Genomic DNA, 15,568 nt, shown 5'->3' with positions numbered 1-15,568 from the left:
GTCTTTTATACACAGGTGAGAAAATTTTTGATATTGATAGTGGAAGAAATGCACCTCTGCATGCCCCTCCTTCAGAGCATTATACTATTGTCTTCAATACATTTGTAATGATGCAGCTTTTTAATGAAATTAATGCCCGGAAAATTCATGGTGAAAGAAATGTTTTTGAAGGAATCTTTAACAACGCTATCTTCTGTACTATTGTTCTGGGAACATTTGTTGTGCAGGTGAGTAACTTATTGCTTACCTTGGAAATGCTAACCAACTAATGCTTATGCAACCAGATGTTTTATTTCTGCAACGTGAAGAATCAGCAATGTCACACTATTCAAAAATAAATAAATTATTAAAATCATAATAATTTTCAAGTCTTGCTTGACAAGGTCTTCAGGTAAAACCTCATGAACTTGTCAAAATCAAATGTTGAAATACTTGTGTATACTTTTTTGAATTTTCTTGTCCTTCTGTGTGATCCCAGTGTTCCAGTCTTTTGACAGATTTTCAAGAGACTGTATGTTCCTCTTACAGACATCAGTTGTCTCTATTGATGCTGTTGCTTTAGGTCTTATTTTGGCATGAAACACTGATGTCTGGGGACCTTTAGTTTGTGCATCTAGGCAGATTTGTAAGAGCTGGCTGGTTAAATCTCTGTTTACTAACAAGACGAATTAAATTATCTGAAATAAATCAGACTAACATCCTGATATTGAGAAAGATCAAGTCAAAATCTAATTAAAGGAAAATAGTTGACACAAAATATTTTTACCTTCGAATTACCCTTTATGTTTAATTAATCAATATGAATAACAGTGAAATAACCAACAATTTGATTTTTATATTCTTACAATTTAATTTTTTTCATTTTCACGCAGTTTATTTTGGACATGAGTAATCTAAGGTGTAAGATGAATCTTAACCTTGGAATTCCTTGGAGTTAGCCAAACATAACAGTTCAAGCAATGCAAATGTATGCACCTCTGCTTTGTGTAAAGTTGCTTCACTTAATCTACTTTTAAATTTCTTCAGGAGAATCTCTCTCAAAAGCTGCTTCTATTTTTAGAGTCATAAGTGCAGCAGACTTGTTTTGCAACAAATCCAAATGCATAGAAATTATTCCTGCCTGCAATTATGTTCCCTTTATCAGGGAGTCATAAGGGGCTTATCTTCCTATATAACTTAGTGCTGTGTTTTTTCATAGTGTCTTATTCTTTGTTAATAAAATAAGATACTCCTGGGCTTTACAGTGTCAGGAGCCCTATTTAATGGCTGATACTGTCTCCTTTTGACACTTGCCCTGCTGCTGGAATGTTTATTCTCCAGGGCAGTGTTCCATGCATATAGTTCCTATGCAGTGGAATACCTTGCTCATTAGGGCCCCTGCAGCTTGTTCTGGTAGTTAAGTCAGTGGGAATGTGTTTAACTTGGCTTTCAGATTTCAGCCCCTCATCACAGTTTGTCATATAAACTCTCATGCTTAAGACTGGGATATGTAATAATATTCTGTTGAATGATTTCAGAAATCATGTTTGCATTTTGGATACTTGCATTTTTGTGCAAGTGCGTGCATTAATAGAAGATCATTAAACTAAATTTGTAGCGTCAAGTACACGCTGTAAATGTTAAACGAAGGGGAAAGGTGTAAGGACAAGGAAGCAAAAACCATTTTTTTTCTTTTGTGTACCATTTGAAGAATAAGTTCTTAAAGTACTGAGAAAATTGCTTAGATTTGGAAATATAGCTCAAGCTGCTGAGACGGTAGAAGTGTGTGCTTCATGAGATGGTAAATCCAGTGTTTTAATGCAGCGTTGTCTATGCTGATCTTGAAGCTTCAGGGAGTTTTCTAGTAATGGATCACTGATACATGTTTAATGGTATTGCTCTTCACAGATAATTATCGTGCAGTTTGGTGGAAAACCTTTTAGTTGCTCAAAGCTCTCAATTGAACAGTGGCTGTGGTCTGTTTTCCTGGGCATGGGAACACTACTCTGGGGCCAGGTAAAATAGGTTTTTTCTAAATGTCAAATCCATTTGTGTTAATGAATTTGTATTTTTCATGTAAAGCATTTTACCTTAAACATTCTGATCTTTGAAGTGGACTACATAAATTTGTAAAAATTAACAGTAAATGCTGCCTAAATTTATCTGGGTTAATAGCTAGAAAGTTTGAGGTTAGACATTCCTTACTATGACTTGATTAGTTAGTCATAAGTCATAACTAGATAGTATGTCTGGTTTAGGACAGTTAGGAGGAAGTTTTTCACACAGAGGGTGGTGACGCACTGGAACAGGTTGCCCAAGGAGGCTGTGGATGCCCCATCTCTGGAGGAATTCAAGGCCAGGCTGGGTGTGGCTCTGGGCAGCCTGGTCTGGTGGTTGGCAACCCTGCACATAGCAGGGGTGGAGGGGTGAAACTAGATGATCATTGTGGTCCTTTTCAACCCAGGCCATTCTATCATTCTATGTTTATGTTCAGTAATTTTTAACTAGAAGCAGCTGTAGTTGCTTTTGAATATGAAATTGTCTTCAGCCAGATAAACACTAAAAGAACTTCCATAAGAATATAAGGCAATTAATATGCTAATGTTTCAATATATTTAATGTGGTGTTGAATGGTTTTCTTGAAAAATGAGAACTGTTATACATACTGGTCTTTTTTGTTTAAAGATATCCTAGAGTAGCAAGAAATGCAGCAAAACTCGAATGTTTTCTCTTTAAAATTCTTCATTTGCATAATTATGAAATATACTTTTAAGCTTTTAAGCATTTTGATTATTTTCTTTCTTGGGGTTTCTTTGCTATTGCACATGCAACAGTGCTTGCAAGCTTATTTACGTGAAACTTTAGAACTCTGTGTAGTTTCTCATTAGTTAATGACATGGCTGTCTAAATTCTTCATCCCACATGAAGAGTTTTCCAGTACAGTTTCTTCCCTTCTAATTTGTAAAGAATACCTTTTCAGGGTGAATTTTAGTTGTAAATAAATACATAAATGCATATTCTAAATGTGGGTATAATCTTTTTAAGAAGGTTTTTAGAAAACTGATTATTTTTTAAAAATCAAATAGAGTCATGCTGAGGTTTAAAAGTAGCCTCAAAGAGAGTCATGGTAGCTTGAAATATCTTTGATTCCAAAGCATCCTGGAAGGGCAGAGCTTCCCTGCTGCAGTTCATGCTGCTCTAGCATCTGATCATAGTGAAAGAGCTTTTGACTTTCTGCTAATAGTAGAAACTGAAGTCATAGTAACAATGTCAGTATGAAAGGCAGTTTATCTTGCTTTTGGAGCAGTCTTTTTCCTCTGCAGCTTCTGAAATGGTCTTCTAGATTAATGATGCTCAAGGAAAGCAGGCTTGGAACTGATGTGGATCTGCTAGATGGGATGTATCAAAAGATGATTCTCCTTCACTACATAGTTCAACAGAATAGCCCTGAAGGTGGGGATGAAAAGGAAAGCCGGAACAGACACACATATCTTCTCTTTAGCTTCAGCTAGATTAATTAATTAAAAATAAGTAGCAATTTAATGTGAGCAACTAGCAATTTAGTAGTTTTATATAAGGGTTTTGGAAACATCGCTTGCAAATGGATCAATACCATTCAGGTGACAAAAGAATGCCTGCCTCTTCTATATTTCTGAATAAGCTGTGGCTACTTCTAATTAAATGTTATTGAAGTTGTAAGAAAACTTAGGCTTGTGCAGCTATTCAGCTGGAGTGATGGCTCTACATTGATACACTTATCCCATTTACATCTTTTTTTTAAATTCAACTTTGCTAATCATATATACAGGATATTATGTTTAAATGTCTATTATTATGTTTTGTTGGGTTTTTTTCCTTCCCTTAAAAATAATAATTCTGATTCATACTTCTTATTCGCTGTTAGTTGATTTCAACAATTCCAACTAGCCGCCTGAAATTCCTTAAGGAAGCTGGTCATGGAACACAAAAGGAAGAGATTCCCGAGGAAGAGCTAGCAGAAGATGTGGAGGAGATTGATCATGCTGAGAGAGAATTACGTCGTGGTCAGATCTTGTGGTTTAGGGGCCTAAACAGAATACAAACTCAGGTATGGTCTTGGAAAAGGTAGGATGCGGTGCGTGTTAGGAGGGAAATCACTCCTCTACATCCTTTTGACTAAGGTGGCAGTTTTAAATGGTGTGGATGAGACTCTCGAGGGGATATGGATGACTGTACAATCCCTCAGGGTTCTCTGTTTTCTTCGACTCTAAATTCAACTCTTACCTGTTTATCTACTGTATTTAAAAAAAAAAGTGCCTTTTTTCTTTACTTTTTGTGTGCTATAGATGGGGATGGTCCTCTCTTGTTCTCTCTCTTTCTCTCTCTCTCTCTTGCTGAGCAAGCTGTCACAATCTCTGATTCCTTGCAGATGGATGTAGTGAATGCTTTCCAGAGTGGAAGTACCATTCAGGGGGCTCTAAGGCGGCAACCCTCCATCGCCAGCCAGCACCATGATGTAACAAATATTTCTACCCCTACACATGTAGTGTTTTCCTCTACTACTGCTTCTACTACTGTGGGGTGTGAGTGTGTGTTCCTAAAGTGCATGAAGTTAACATTTCCTGATTCACATACCTAACGTTTCTCATTTTCTCCTTAGTACTTAAACTCATCGTTCAGGCTTTTCATAGAGCTTTTTCACAAAGTGGAGTCCTCAAGACTTTTTTTTCTTAGAGGGCTGAGAACAGGTGGAACAATTGCAACAAAAGACTTTCACTTTAAAGCTGAGAGCCTGCACATCCTGTGCCTTCATCCATTCGTGTACAGAAGAATGTTTAGGATAAAACAGGAAAACTGTTGTAAATTTTCGAGTATATGCCTCGAAAGTCACCTTATATGGGTGACTTCTGTTGAATAAGCAAATTGATTAAGTGTATAATCATAGACCTAGTTTAACTGTCTTGCACTATGCACAGCACATGATATTTGAAAAGGTGAAGAAACGGATGGAAAAGCAATGCAGTTTTAAAAATATGAATGTAGTTAGAACATGGAACACTAAATGCATTTTCTTTGTAGCTTGTGAGGAACTTCTGAGTCTCTGCTTTCAGTGGATTTTTTTTTTTTTACTGAATAACACAACTTTCTCAACATCAGGATTCAGGTGGCGAAACAAGGCTTCTTAAATGCGTACAAGTCAGAAGAAACATAGCTCATGAAAAAGAAGAAGGGCCATGAAAAAGAAGAAGGGCTTAAGGACTAAGTAGTGAAACTTCTGTTCACATTTGAAGGGTTTCTTTTCCTTTCTAGGTTCTTCAGACAGCAGTTCATAAGCCATCAGTAACAGTACAGTTCTTGTCTTACCTCAATTCTGCCCCCTTTATATTGTGCTCTAAGTGGCATTTCAGTTTCAGCCTTCCTCTTTGTAGAAGCTAGAGATTTAATTACTCATATGTAGGCTTAAATTATGGAGTCTGAAGATGTGTAACAGTTACAGATATTAGCTCTCAGTATTCAACTATTGTTGAAATCATTTTCCATCTTAGTTATGTATTATATGTTTGACTGCCATCTCTAACTTCCTATAGACCAGTTAAATAATTGTTTTTTAAAATAACTATGAGAAGGCTTCTTTTCTCCACCCCTGCCCTGCTTTTTAAGCTTTCAGATTACCAAGTGGATGAAGACCCTTAATTTCAGGAGCTGCCTTAAATTGTTTTCTTCTGATTTCTTTATTTTTATGGGTTTTTTGGCATGGTCAGAATTTCTGTGTTAGCTTGTACAAGCTAACTTGTTCTCATTTGGCGACACAGATACTTCCCTACCCTGCAAGTGAGCAGTATTGAGAAGCTTAGCTCACAAATTTGCATGCCTGAAGCACACAAAATGAAAAGTAGATTTAACAGTAAGGATATGCAGGATTGCATCTCCTACTTAAAATGGTAATGAGTAACCTGTATCCCTAACTACACTCAAGAACATTAATTAGACATTGAGAACTCTCTGGAGAGCAACTTCATGCCATGCTGTCATTTGAGCAGAACCTAATGGGTACTGCATCATCTCATTGCATCAAATGACCAGTGCAACCTACAATAGTGTAAAAAACTAGTTTTTGATCTTCACTATGAAATACAGCCTTCTGCTATTCTCTCTAGGAGATCCTCTTTTGATAGCTAATGTATATTAGTGGCAAACAGAGAGGTTTGTTCATTGTTGTCTTTTTTGGAGCTGTTAGCTGGAAGATAGTTCACACGTACTGAGGTTGCTACTCCAAAGCAGCCGTCTGGCCAGGAAGATTTGGAGTGCTTACTGAATTCCTTGCTATTCTGGTATCTACTATAGGAAAAGCCTAATGATATAACAAATTGTCCTGTTTGCTCCTCGCTTATGCAATTTTATAGTTAGCTATCTCATCTCATTATCTTGAGTAGCAGAAAATAAAGCCTTAAAAATGCTAGATGTATTCCCTTCTAAATGTAAGATAAAATGCTTGTAGTCTGATTCTAACCTTCGTGGCCAGACCTTATGAGGGTCCTCAGTTCATAGGATCATCCAGGTCAGTTGGTTGTCTTTTGTGAATCACACTTTTATTGTGGATATTCTTCTGTCCTTATGATAATAACAGCTCTCCTATTAAGCTAAAAAAGTGTTTTTCATTACTGCTTATGTTCTAACATACCATCTGTAAGCAATGAAAAACTAGTTCCATGAGGCAGTCGTATTTCATTTTGCCACTGAAATCAATGGCACAGTGGGATGCAACATGCCAAATAAAGGCATTGTAAACTTTCAGTCTGACACTGTCACTCCTGCTGATTCACTTGGAAAGTGACAAGAGATTTTATGCAGCACTCTGGATTTGTTTAAATCTCACGTAACATGCAAACTCTTAAAGTGTGCTCAGTTTTTCACGTGATAAACAATAAAGCATTAGATGCTGCTGTAATGATTTGTCTCTCAAGCACATCAATACTATTTCCTATTCTCTCTATTTTGAATATTACGTATCCTTCCTGTCCTCTTGAAGTGATTTTCGTCATCAGTGGAGCCCAGTTGTATACCTGCAGTATGAATATGTGGACTTTATAGCTTTTTAGTAAAATTCTTAATGAAAGTTGGGGTGGGGATAGGGGAAACAACACCTATTTCTGGATATCAAAGAACATGGTCAGAATCAATGTGGTGTAGAGCTGCTCTGATAACAAACTTGATGCACTGCTGCTGGGGAGTCTTTTTCTGTCCTTTTGCACTAAAAGGATGTTTGGTGTATCTTAACTCTTCTGAAGTCAACATTGCTGTCCTGCTTTACCTTCCAGCTTCATTTCTTCACCTGGAATTGCTTCTTTTTTACTACTAAGGAACTCAATGTATCCTGTATGGAAGCAGTAATCCTGATACACTTCTTGAAACAAGTCATCTCAGATGTCCTAAAAAATCTTTTGAAATTTGACTTACTGTTCTGTAACAGTAAGTTGGTCTGTACTACAGAGTTTTGCTCTGCTTCTTATTGTACTATGCAGAACTTTTTGTGTACTTTCCTGAAAACTTATTCAGGTTAATTAGAGATGTTGAGTATTGAACAGGCAGAAGCTAACAGAAGCTGGAGAATGTGTTTGGATCAAAGTATTGGACAAACTATTGGTTTTCTACTAAATATTTTATATAAAGTCAAGAATGAATCCTGAATTCGTGTAGTTGGTCAGGGAAATGTGGAGTGCAGAAGAGGTGTAGGAGCAGGTGGCTTCATCCTTCAAATCACAATGAGAAAAATAAATTCCAGTCATCTTGGACATGCACATTTTGTAAAATGAACTTGCACCTTTTTCCTACCCAATTTCATATCTAATTTCTTTCTGAAATGTTTGTTTATGGTTTCTTTAAACTTAGTGTTCTGATTTGCACATGTTAGTTAAACAGTGAAGAGACTTGAAATTACGTTCAGCCTGGGAATTTTATCCATGAATTCAGTGGAAGTTGAAAACTCAAATAAGCTAAAACTGATCGCCTGCTTCTCTCGTATTTAGTGCTGCTTGAACAGTCTCTTCCAAGTTGTAACCCGTTGTAGCTACATCTTCAGTATACAGTACAGCATTCAGTTTCCTAGTTCTGGTGTTTAGCTTCCAAATCGTTAGGTAAGAAACTTTCTCCAGTGTGGTAGATGGGTATATACTCGAACATTTACAGCTGTTTATAGTTAGTCATATTCTTTTTTTTGCATGACTTCGTTACTGTCTGGTCATTGTGACATTGGCTTACACATGCTTGGCTTCTTCATAGTCAGTTGACATCCTAAATTCCCAGCATGAGAATTAGTAACTCTTTTACCCTTTAACTTATTTTCAGCCTTTTCCACCCCCCTCAGTATTCTGTAAAACTCACTGAAAATTATTTAATTTGTGAATAAGTAATTGTTGGCCTTATTAAAAAAAAAAAAAAAAAAAAAAATGCTTAGCCCATGTTAAGTAATTCAACAATTCTAGTGCCATGTCTGAATTTTAGGCCCTTCAGCTTCTTGCAGTATTTTCACAGTTTTTATTCCTACTTTGTAGACTGGCAGTGCTCTACTGAAATGCTCTTCATTTCTTACAGTTTATTGCAAGTTCCACTGCATCACATACAAATTCGAATCACTCATGTCTAGCTGTTTGTGGACTCAAACTCATAAGAACCATGTCGTTACCAGTAAACCTGCAGCATGTTAACAACCTTTTTTTCTTTGTTTACAGATACGAGTGGTGAATGCATTTCGTAGTTCTTTATATGAGGGGCTAGAGAAACCTGAGACACGAAGTTCAATTCACAATTTTATGACGCATCCTGAGTTTAGAATAGAAGACTCCGAGCCTCATATTCCCCTTATTGACGATACTGATGCTGAAGATGACGCTCCAACAAAACGCAACTCTACTCCCCCACCCTCTCCCAATAAAAATAACAATGCGGTTGACAGTGGAATTCACCTTACAACAGACATGAACAAGTCTGCTACCTCTTCATCCCCAGGGAGCCCGCTACATAGTTTGGAAACATCACTCTGATTGTAAGCTGAATGTTAACACACTAGCTGCATTGTAAAGAAATTGAAACTGGGTCTCTTCACACTTTATGATGGACAAGATGAGATTCTTGTCTTGGACTTCAACAGAAGACACACTTGTACGAATGTAGATTTATTTTTTTAAAAAAAGCTTTCTGCCAGACTGGAGGGTGCTTTTCTGGGGGTGGGAGTAATAATGAACTCTGACAGATGAACAGTAACTCGGCATAAGTGACCTGTGGATCATCTGTTGTACTTAAGAATGGTCCTGAACAGTGTGTTAGCAGAGCTTTAGTTTATCATGATCCTTTTTTGAGGGGAAGGCTGGGAAGGGCAAGGAGGCCCTGGATCGTTGAATTGATACTTTAATTTCTGCTGTTGGCTGTTAATAATTTGGATTATTTATGTTTATAAATGATACAGATCTGTTTACAAGGTTTGTAGATACTTTTTTGTTCCTGTTCATAGATGGGAAGCTTCCTTATAAATGATGCACAGAAAAATAATAATAAAAAAAAAAAACTAGTCCTTCAAATACTGCTGTATTTTCAGGAAAAGGGTGTTTCTATTGAAACTGTACTAAATTTTGCCTGCAATTTACCTTGTTAAATATTGTAGATAAATTGCTGATACTAATAGCCAAATAGATAACACTAATGCTTTGTAAAAACATGAGCAGTGGTGTTCTAATGAAGTTATGGCCTCTGTCCTGATTAGTTTCTTAAATACATTTACTACTTAATGGTTTTGAAACAACTGTTTAATTTTTAAAAATTTTGAGAAACTTACTGAATAACTTTTGTTCAGAACTTAGTAGGATTGTTTAATGCAGGACATCAATATGTGATGGAACTTGCTTGAAATATTTCTGTTATCTCGGGCAAAATGGATTAAATCAAAATACATCAGAATCTTAGTCCTTTGTTTTTGTCTAAACATGTTAGTTTAGTGCTGTCTTGGTGAACTGTGAGTGGAACTGTGATTTTTTTCTAATCTATAAAATCCTTCATGCAGCATGAGGGCTGTTGGCATTTTGAAAGGTTGTTAGTGGGTAGCATACATGTTCTCCTTTTTGTTTTTGAAACTTGTTTGTAAACATGAATAAACCTGCCCTTTTGTTAAAATAAAATTGCAGCAATGGTTTATTACAGATTTTTATTTTATTTTTTTCCCCTCAGCTCCATCACAGGAAACACTGAAAAGTGCTCTCTTGTATTACTGGTTAAAACTACTTTTAGCTACAATTTCAAGATGGTAACAGCCCCACTAAAAGCAGTACTGTGGGTAAATGGAGTTGCGGTGGCTGCCTCAGAATGAATGTAAGATTAAGGTACTCACAAGTCTTCACTGAGCCCAAAAAATACTCCTTGGCAATGAATAGTCTGGCTGAGATTCTGAGATATAGAGATTTGTAAGTTCGTCCCTTTGTAAAAGGAGGAAAAGAAGAACTGACCGATGGCACTGGTGAAAGTATACTTTCCACATGAATAATATGCACCAAAACTGACCTGCTAGTGATAGACTGGAAAAGCCACCGTCTGCCTCTGCTGCATTCTTTAAACAGCTAAGGATGGTGGAGCAGCACTGAATTTCCTATTGCTGTGTTTTCCAGGTCCATTACTGTTCAGAAGAGCACGAGTTCAATACTATGTTTCTTTTCAACAGCTCTGTATTCATAAACATAGTATTTGCGTGGATCATTTTTCTTCTTTCCCAGAGTAGTCTGTAATATTGAAGATTTCTTTTTTTTTTTTTTAAGGCGGTCCCTTGGGAGGAATTACATTGGTAATGAGGGAGGAGATGATGATACTAGAGCAAACTGCAGAAATGAGCAGGTTAAGGAGACAAGCTCGAGCAGATCTTTTCCTTTGTGGTGGGATAACTTCATGCTTGCGTTTGTTCTTCAGTGGCTAATGTTGAATGTGTAGCACTGTATCCCACTGTCAACCACATCTGAATTCAGTCTTTTCTAGTTTACTGAAGAAAATACACTGGATTCTAGGCAAGGGGAGTTTGCACTTGACACTTTGTATAGTAACTTCTCCCACGTGTTTCTAGCACTTCTCTCACTTCAGATTTCTTACCTAGAGTGCTTGGTGGGGTAATCCTTCTTGTGTACGTGGTTTTTCTCCCATCAGTTTAAAATGTGGAAAATTTCTTTACCCATAACAGTACACCACCGTGAGAGGAAGATTCACTGTATCATAACTCAACTTGATTTTGAAAACAGACTTCAGTTTTTCCCTTTTCTAGTTGTGCTCATGACTGCATTGTATCTTTTGGAATAAATTCTACACGTAAGCCTTTTGGGGGACAGGGGAGCAAATGTAGGCTTTGTACATCAGTGGTCCCTCTTGATTCTGTTAATATCAGTGTGCTGTTCTTTATAGGAAGTGTAAGTGAAACCTAAATAAGGAAACGTTGTTGGGGGGGTGGGGGTGGGGGAGGGAATGCTTTCTTTGTGATCTCAAGAAATCATAACATGTTGCCTAGATTATGAAATGGTTATCACTGAGCTACTGAGGCCTTCATTGCCTTTCTGGTTGTAAGGTTTACTTGTCTTTATTGTAACTGAAATAAATAAATGTGCTGTTCATCTCAGTCTGTATGGGGACTGAAATTCTTGAATGTCAGTACAGGACTGATTTAAACCTGAAATGCATTCTTATTCTATAAAACAGCTCTTACTGCCATGATTTTAAGCTCACTCCTTTTCAAGAAGTCAGAGTATACGTGGTATTATGATCAAGCAATAGTAACTATTCTAAATGTAGGTCTAGGCTGACTTCTGTTTGAATTCAGTGTCTTGAATGGGATGTCTAATAAATTTTTTTATAAGACAAATCTCAGGACACCTAACATTAGTTTTGGAGGAGGGGTGAAAAGTTGGTTGTTATATAAGTGGTTTCATTTTTTTCTATATTGATCTTGACAGGAGGAGGAAAATCCTTCAGTGTGGAATAGTCTGAAGAGAATAATGGAAACAAATGCTATAATGTTAAACCAATAGGAAAACACAGGAGTCTGTAGCAAGTGTGAGGACAAGGACAATGAACTGACACCTGGGGATTTAGAACAGTAGGAAGCTTTCCAGTATGTTTTGAAGAGAACAAGTAAATGTAATATTCATAGAAGGATAACTCATATTCAGCTGATGGTATTGAGAAGTTTTCCCAAAGACCTAATGTGTGCAGCTTCTGCTACTAGTGCCAGCTTTTGCAATGTCTAGACAATACTAAGCCTTGTGAAAATTAAAGTAGAATGTCTTAGCATTCATTCTGCTTTTACAATAGAAATGCTTGGTTCTAAAGAGCTCCTTGCTTTTCCCACCACCATACCCTCCCCAAGCAGTGTATATCTTCTGATCTTACAGATTCCAAGCCCTCATTGAAATACCTTAACTTTGTTGGATGAGCCTTACCAGCTCTGACTTAAAGTTACCTTGAGACAGAAGGTCTGGCTTGCTTCTTCAGGGACATGTCCCGAGAATTTTTGTGCCAGAGTCAAGAGCCAGAGAGCTTCTTCAGCTTATCTTTTGATCTGTATACAGAAATATCTAATCAATTTCTTCAGGAGACCAATCCAGGAGTTGGCTTACATAGTGTCTAAACCAAAAGCCTCCTACAGGTACTTAAAGGAGCCTGTATCATTTTAAAAGGACATAAAGATCTCAAAAGAGTCAAATTCTGCTGATTTTTTTTACTGCTTTTCCTGGGGCTTAGCAGGGTTATGCAACTTTTTTAAATAGGTGGGCTACTCAGATATTAAAAATGAATGCATCCTTTTTGTCTGTTTGTTTCTTTGAAAACATATTGCAAACAAATAGAAAGCTGTGTAAAATCCAAAGCTTAGGAAGGGAGAGACATGCCTTTACCCTAGTCAGCAAACTTGAGTTTGTAAGTAAGATGAAGTTTCCTTCAGACTTCATTCATTCCCACTAGCTCAGTTATTTTACTCTTCTGTATTTCTAGACTTAACGGAAATGAAGGCACCAATTTTGTCGCAGAACAGTAAAAGAAAATAAAGTGAATAATTTTTTTATCATTTTATTTTTTGGCAGTTAATGAATAAGATTAACCTGTGTAGAATTAGAAATGCTCCTAAACTTCATGTGAATATCTTTCTAAAACTTCTGAAGTAAAGTGTTGCTCTTAAAAAAATAAACAAAACCAAAAAACAACAACAAAAATCCTACCGATAAACCCCAGAGGATATATTAATTTTCTTTGACAATTTCAGTTTTATAAGTAAAGGCTTTAACCTGTCACTTTCCCTCTTCCAGAAGTTGATTGCTCTGATGATGGCTGTAGCTAAAAAGCACCTTTAGATTTAACCTAAGCTAGTCTCAAGATCTCCCGAAGGTAAGCGGCTATTTGGCTGATGTTTGTGGGGAAATAAGCTCATTTCTGATGCTGTGCTGGCAGGTACTGAGTAGTGTGATGTGCTATGTACTTCAGGAGGGAACCTGGAAAACTATCAAATAAGAACATTCAGGTCCTTGCCAGAGAACCTGGTCAAAAGACACATGGGTGAGAACGTAGATTGCCTAAAATGGGGAGCTGTTGGAATTGGTATTTTGGTAAGAGGCTCTCGGATTTGCTTTATGAACAACAACACTTCTTCAGATGAGAAGGTACATCTTCACTCACCAGACATGTATGTGGGCCTCTACATTCTTTCTGATATCATACAACAGTCTAATATAGTGTTGAGAACTATCATATAACAAGCACTTCCATTAAACTACAAGAACTAAACTACTGTTTAGTTTAAAAAGAAAAGAAAAATCATCCACCAATCCTGGAACATTTATTTGCCATGGTACTTTAATTTTCTAAGAGGAATAATTCCTGGCTTTTTTCCTTTTGCTGAATTATCTGGACCATTTTAGTGAATCTAGCAGGAATGCGGACGTGACCTAAAACCAGCTATGTTCTCCCTTTTTCTTGCCTCTCCTTCCAGTTTGTCAAAGACTGCCCTAAAGAATCAGTGAAGGGCATATGCAGTAAGAGGTGTAATTATGGAGTTCTGTATCATCCTCGTGCTTTGCCTTGTGGTCACTGCCTTCTACATCAAGATCTCACCCACTGTCAGCATGCTGGGAAATATCTGTGTGTCGTGGCTCTTCACTTTTTCCAGCGAATTATCAATTATATGCTTCAAATTTTAATTGGTGTGAAGGCCTAGAGAATTACATCTTAAACTAAGCATGGACACTCAATGAACATGAAAAGGAGCAGTAGTGAACGGCAATTTCAGGCCAAGCATTTTTCCCACGTAGTTGATATAAACATTGCTGCGTGCAAGCAGCAATTGGATTTGTCTAAAGGGAACCTTCTACTGCTCTTCAGTGCAGTATGTGTAGTTCAGCTCCAAGTTAGGACACTAAGAGTCTGAATTCCTCGTGTAGTCGCCACAGCCCGCACAGTCATTTGGCTGACTGGTCATTAAGCATTCACCTTGGATGACCCGCTGTCCTGGCTCCAGCAGACACTTGTGTAACTTTCAGCTGCCTCAGCATGAGCGCCCAGTGTTTTAAGCATGCTGATGAGCTGCTATTCTGAAACAGCGCAAGGCTCTCCTGAAGGATCCCCTACTTGTTCAGTGCTACTGCTGTGGTTGCATCACCTGGGGCTAAATCACACGTCAGTCTCAGTACATCACTTCAGGCTAATGTTAAGCCATCAAATTGGTATGCTGAGGGAATCTGGAGATAGCTGCCAAGCAGTTGTGTTAGCATCTGCTATCTGTCTGTGGTGAAAGGAAAACAAGAGTGCAAAAAAGGTGTACGTACCTAGAGAAATCACTGTAGATGAATTGAAAGTCCACAGGAACAAAGGAGATGGAGGATATTCTTATCCTTCAATTCCTTTACATCAGGATTGAAAAGCCTTGAAAGAACTGCTTTGGTAGGGATTGGAGGGGGTTGGAGGAGTTGCAGAAGAAAAACTTCCTCATGGGTTAGCTACAGGAAGTGAATAAGGCTTTCTGTGTATGCTGTAAGCTAGCAAAAGAAACCAACTATATTTTTTGAAAAACAAAAGGTAGTCTTGAAAGATTTATAACAGAGTTTATTGTGAAACTCCTGAACAATAATTGTGTTGCAGCTTAAAATTCCCTTTCTTACCTTCTTATCCAACAAGAAAAACCCACAGGAAACCAATTGTCTTTTTTTTTTTAATGAAGTAAAACCATTTGAGAAGTGACTTGTGTAGAGGTGTCATAATAGTAAGCAGCATTTGCTTACTATCTGTTAAGGGAAATAGGACCTTTATATTGGCTTTATTTATGGCAGAGCATGAAGAGAATTTGCACTTGCATTTTAATACTCTGCTGTTCTATGCTTGAACTTATTAGGTTTTGAGCCAAACTTTGAAGTATTTTAAGGAATGTACATTACTGCTGAAATGCAGTCATAAGGAAAATCTGTGGATATCATTTGAGATGTTAACTTCTTAAGTATATTTAGTTGACTTTACTGCCGTTGCTTGCTCATTTTACTCCTCAAAATCAGATGCAAAACTGTCCAGCTAAAGGAGTTTGCAAAATATAGTGTAACTGGCAAGTCAC

At 37.3% G+C, this 15,568-nt stretch overlaps 1 protein-coding gene across 8 annotated transcripts in view; it reads left to right on the top strand.

Annotated features, from left to right (window-relative positions):
- ATP2B1 (ATPase plasma membrane Ca2+ transporting 1) overlaps positions 1–11,730 on the top strand; it is a 58,869-nt gene extending 47,139 nt beyond the window's left edge. For 6 of the 8 annotated variants that reach the window (XM_090139636.1, XM_090139633.1, XM_031589622.2 and 3 more), the window contains exons 18-21: positions 16–227; positions 1,888–1,995; positions 3,884–4,066; positions 8,688–11,725. In XM_090139636.1, the coding sequence (XP_089995762.1) occupies positions 16–227; positions 1,888–1,995; positions 3,884–4,066; positions 8,688–8,999 (815 nt within the window). In that variant the 3' untranslated portion in view covers positions 9,000–11,725. Of the gene's footprint in view, positions 1–15; positions 228–1,887; positions 1,996–3,883; positions 4,067–4,387; positions 4,542–8,687 lie in introns of all 8 variants that reach the window. The other 2 variants (XM_090139661.1, XM_090139658.1) reach the window with 2 other exon arrangements.
- The last annotated feature ends 3,838 nt before the right edge of the window (positions 11,731–15,568 follow it).

This window comes from Phasianus colchicus, chromosome 1 (assembly GCF_987193195.1).
Source record: "Phasianus colchicus chromosome 1, bPhaCol1.hap1.1, whole genome shotgun sequence".
Taxonomy (NCBI): Eukaryota; Metazoa; Chordata; class Aves; order Galliformes; family Phasianidae; genus Phasianus; species Phasianus colchicus.
This window is presented reverse-complemented; position numbering and strand designations above follow the sequence as displayed.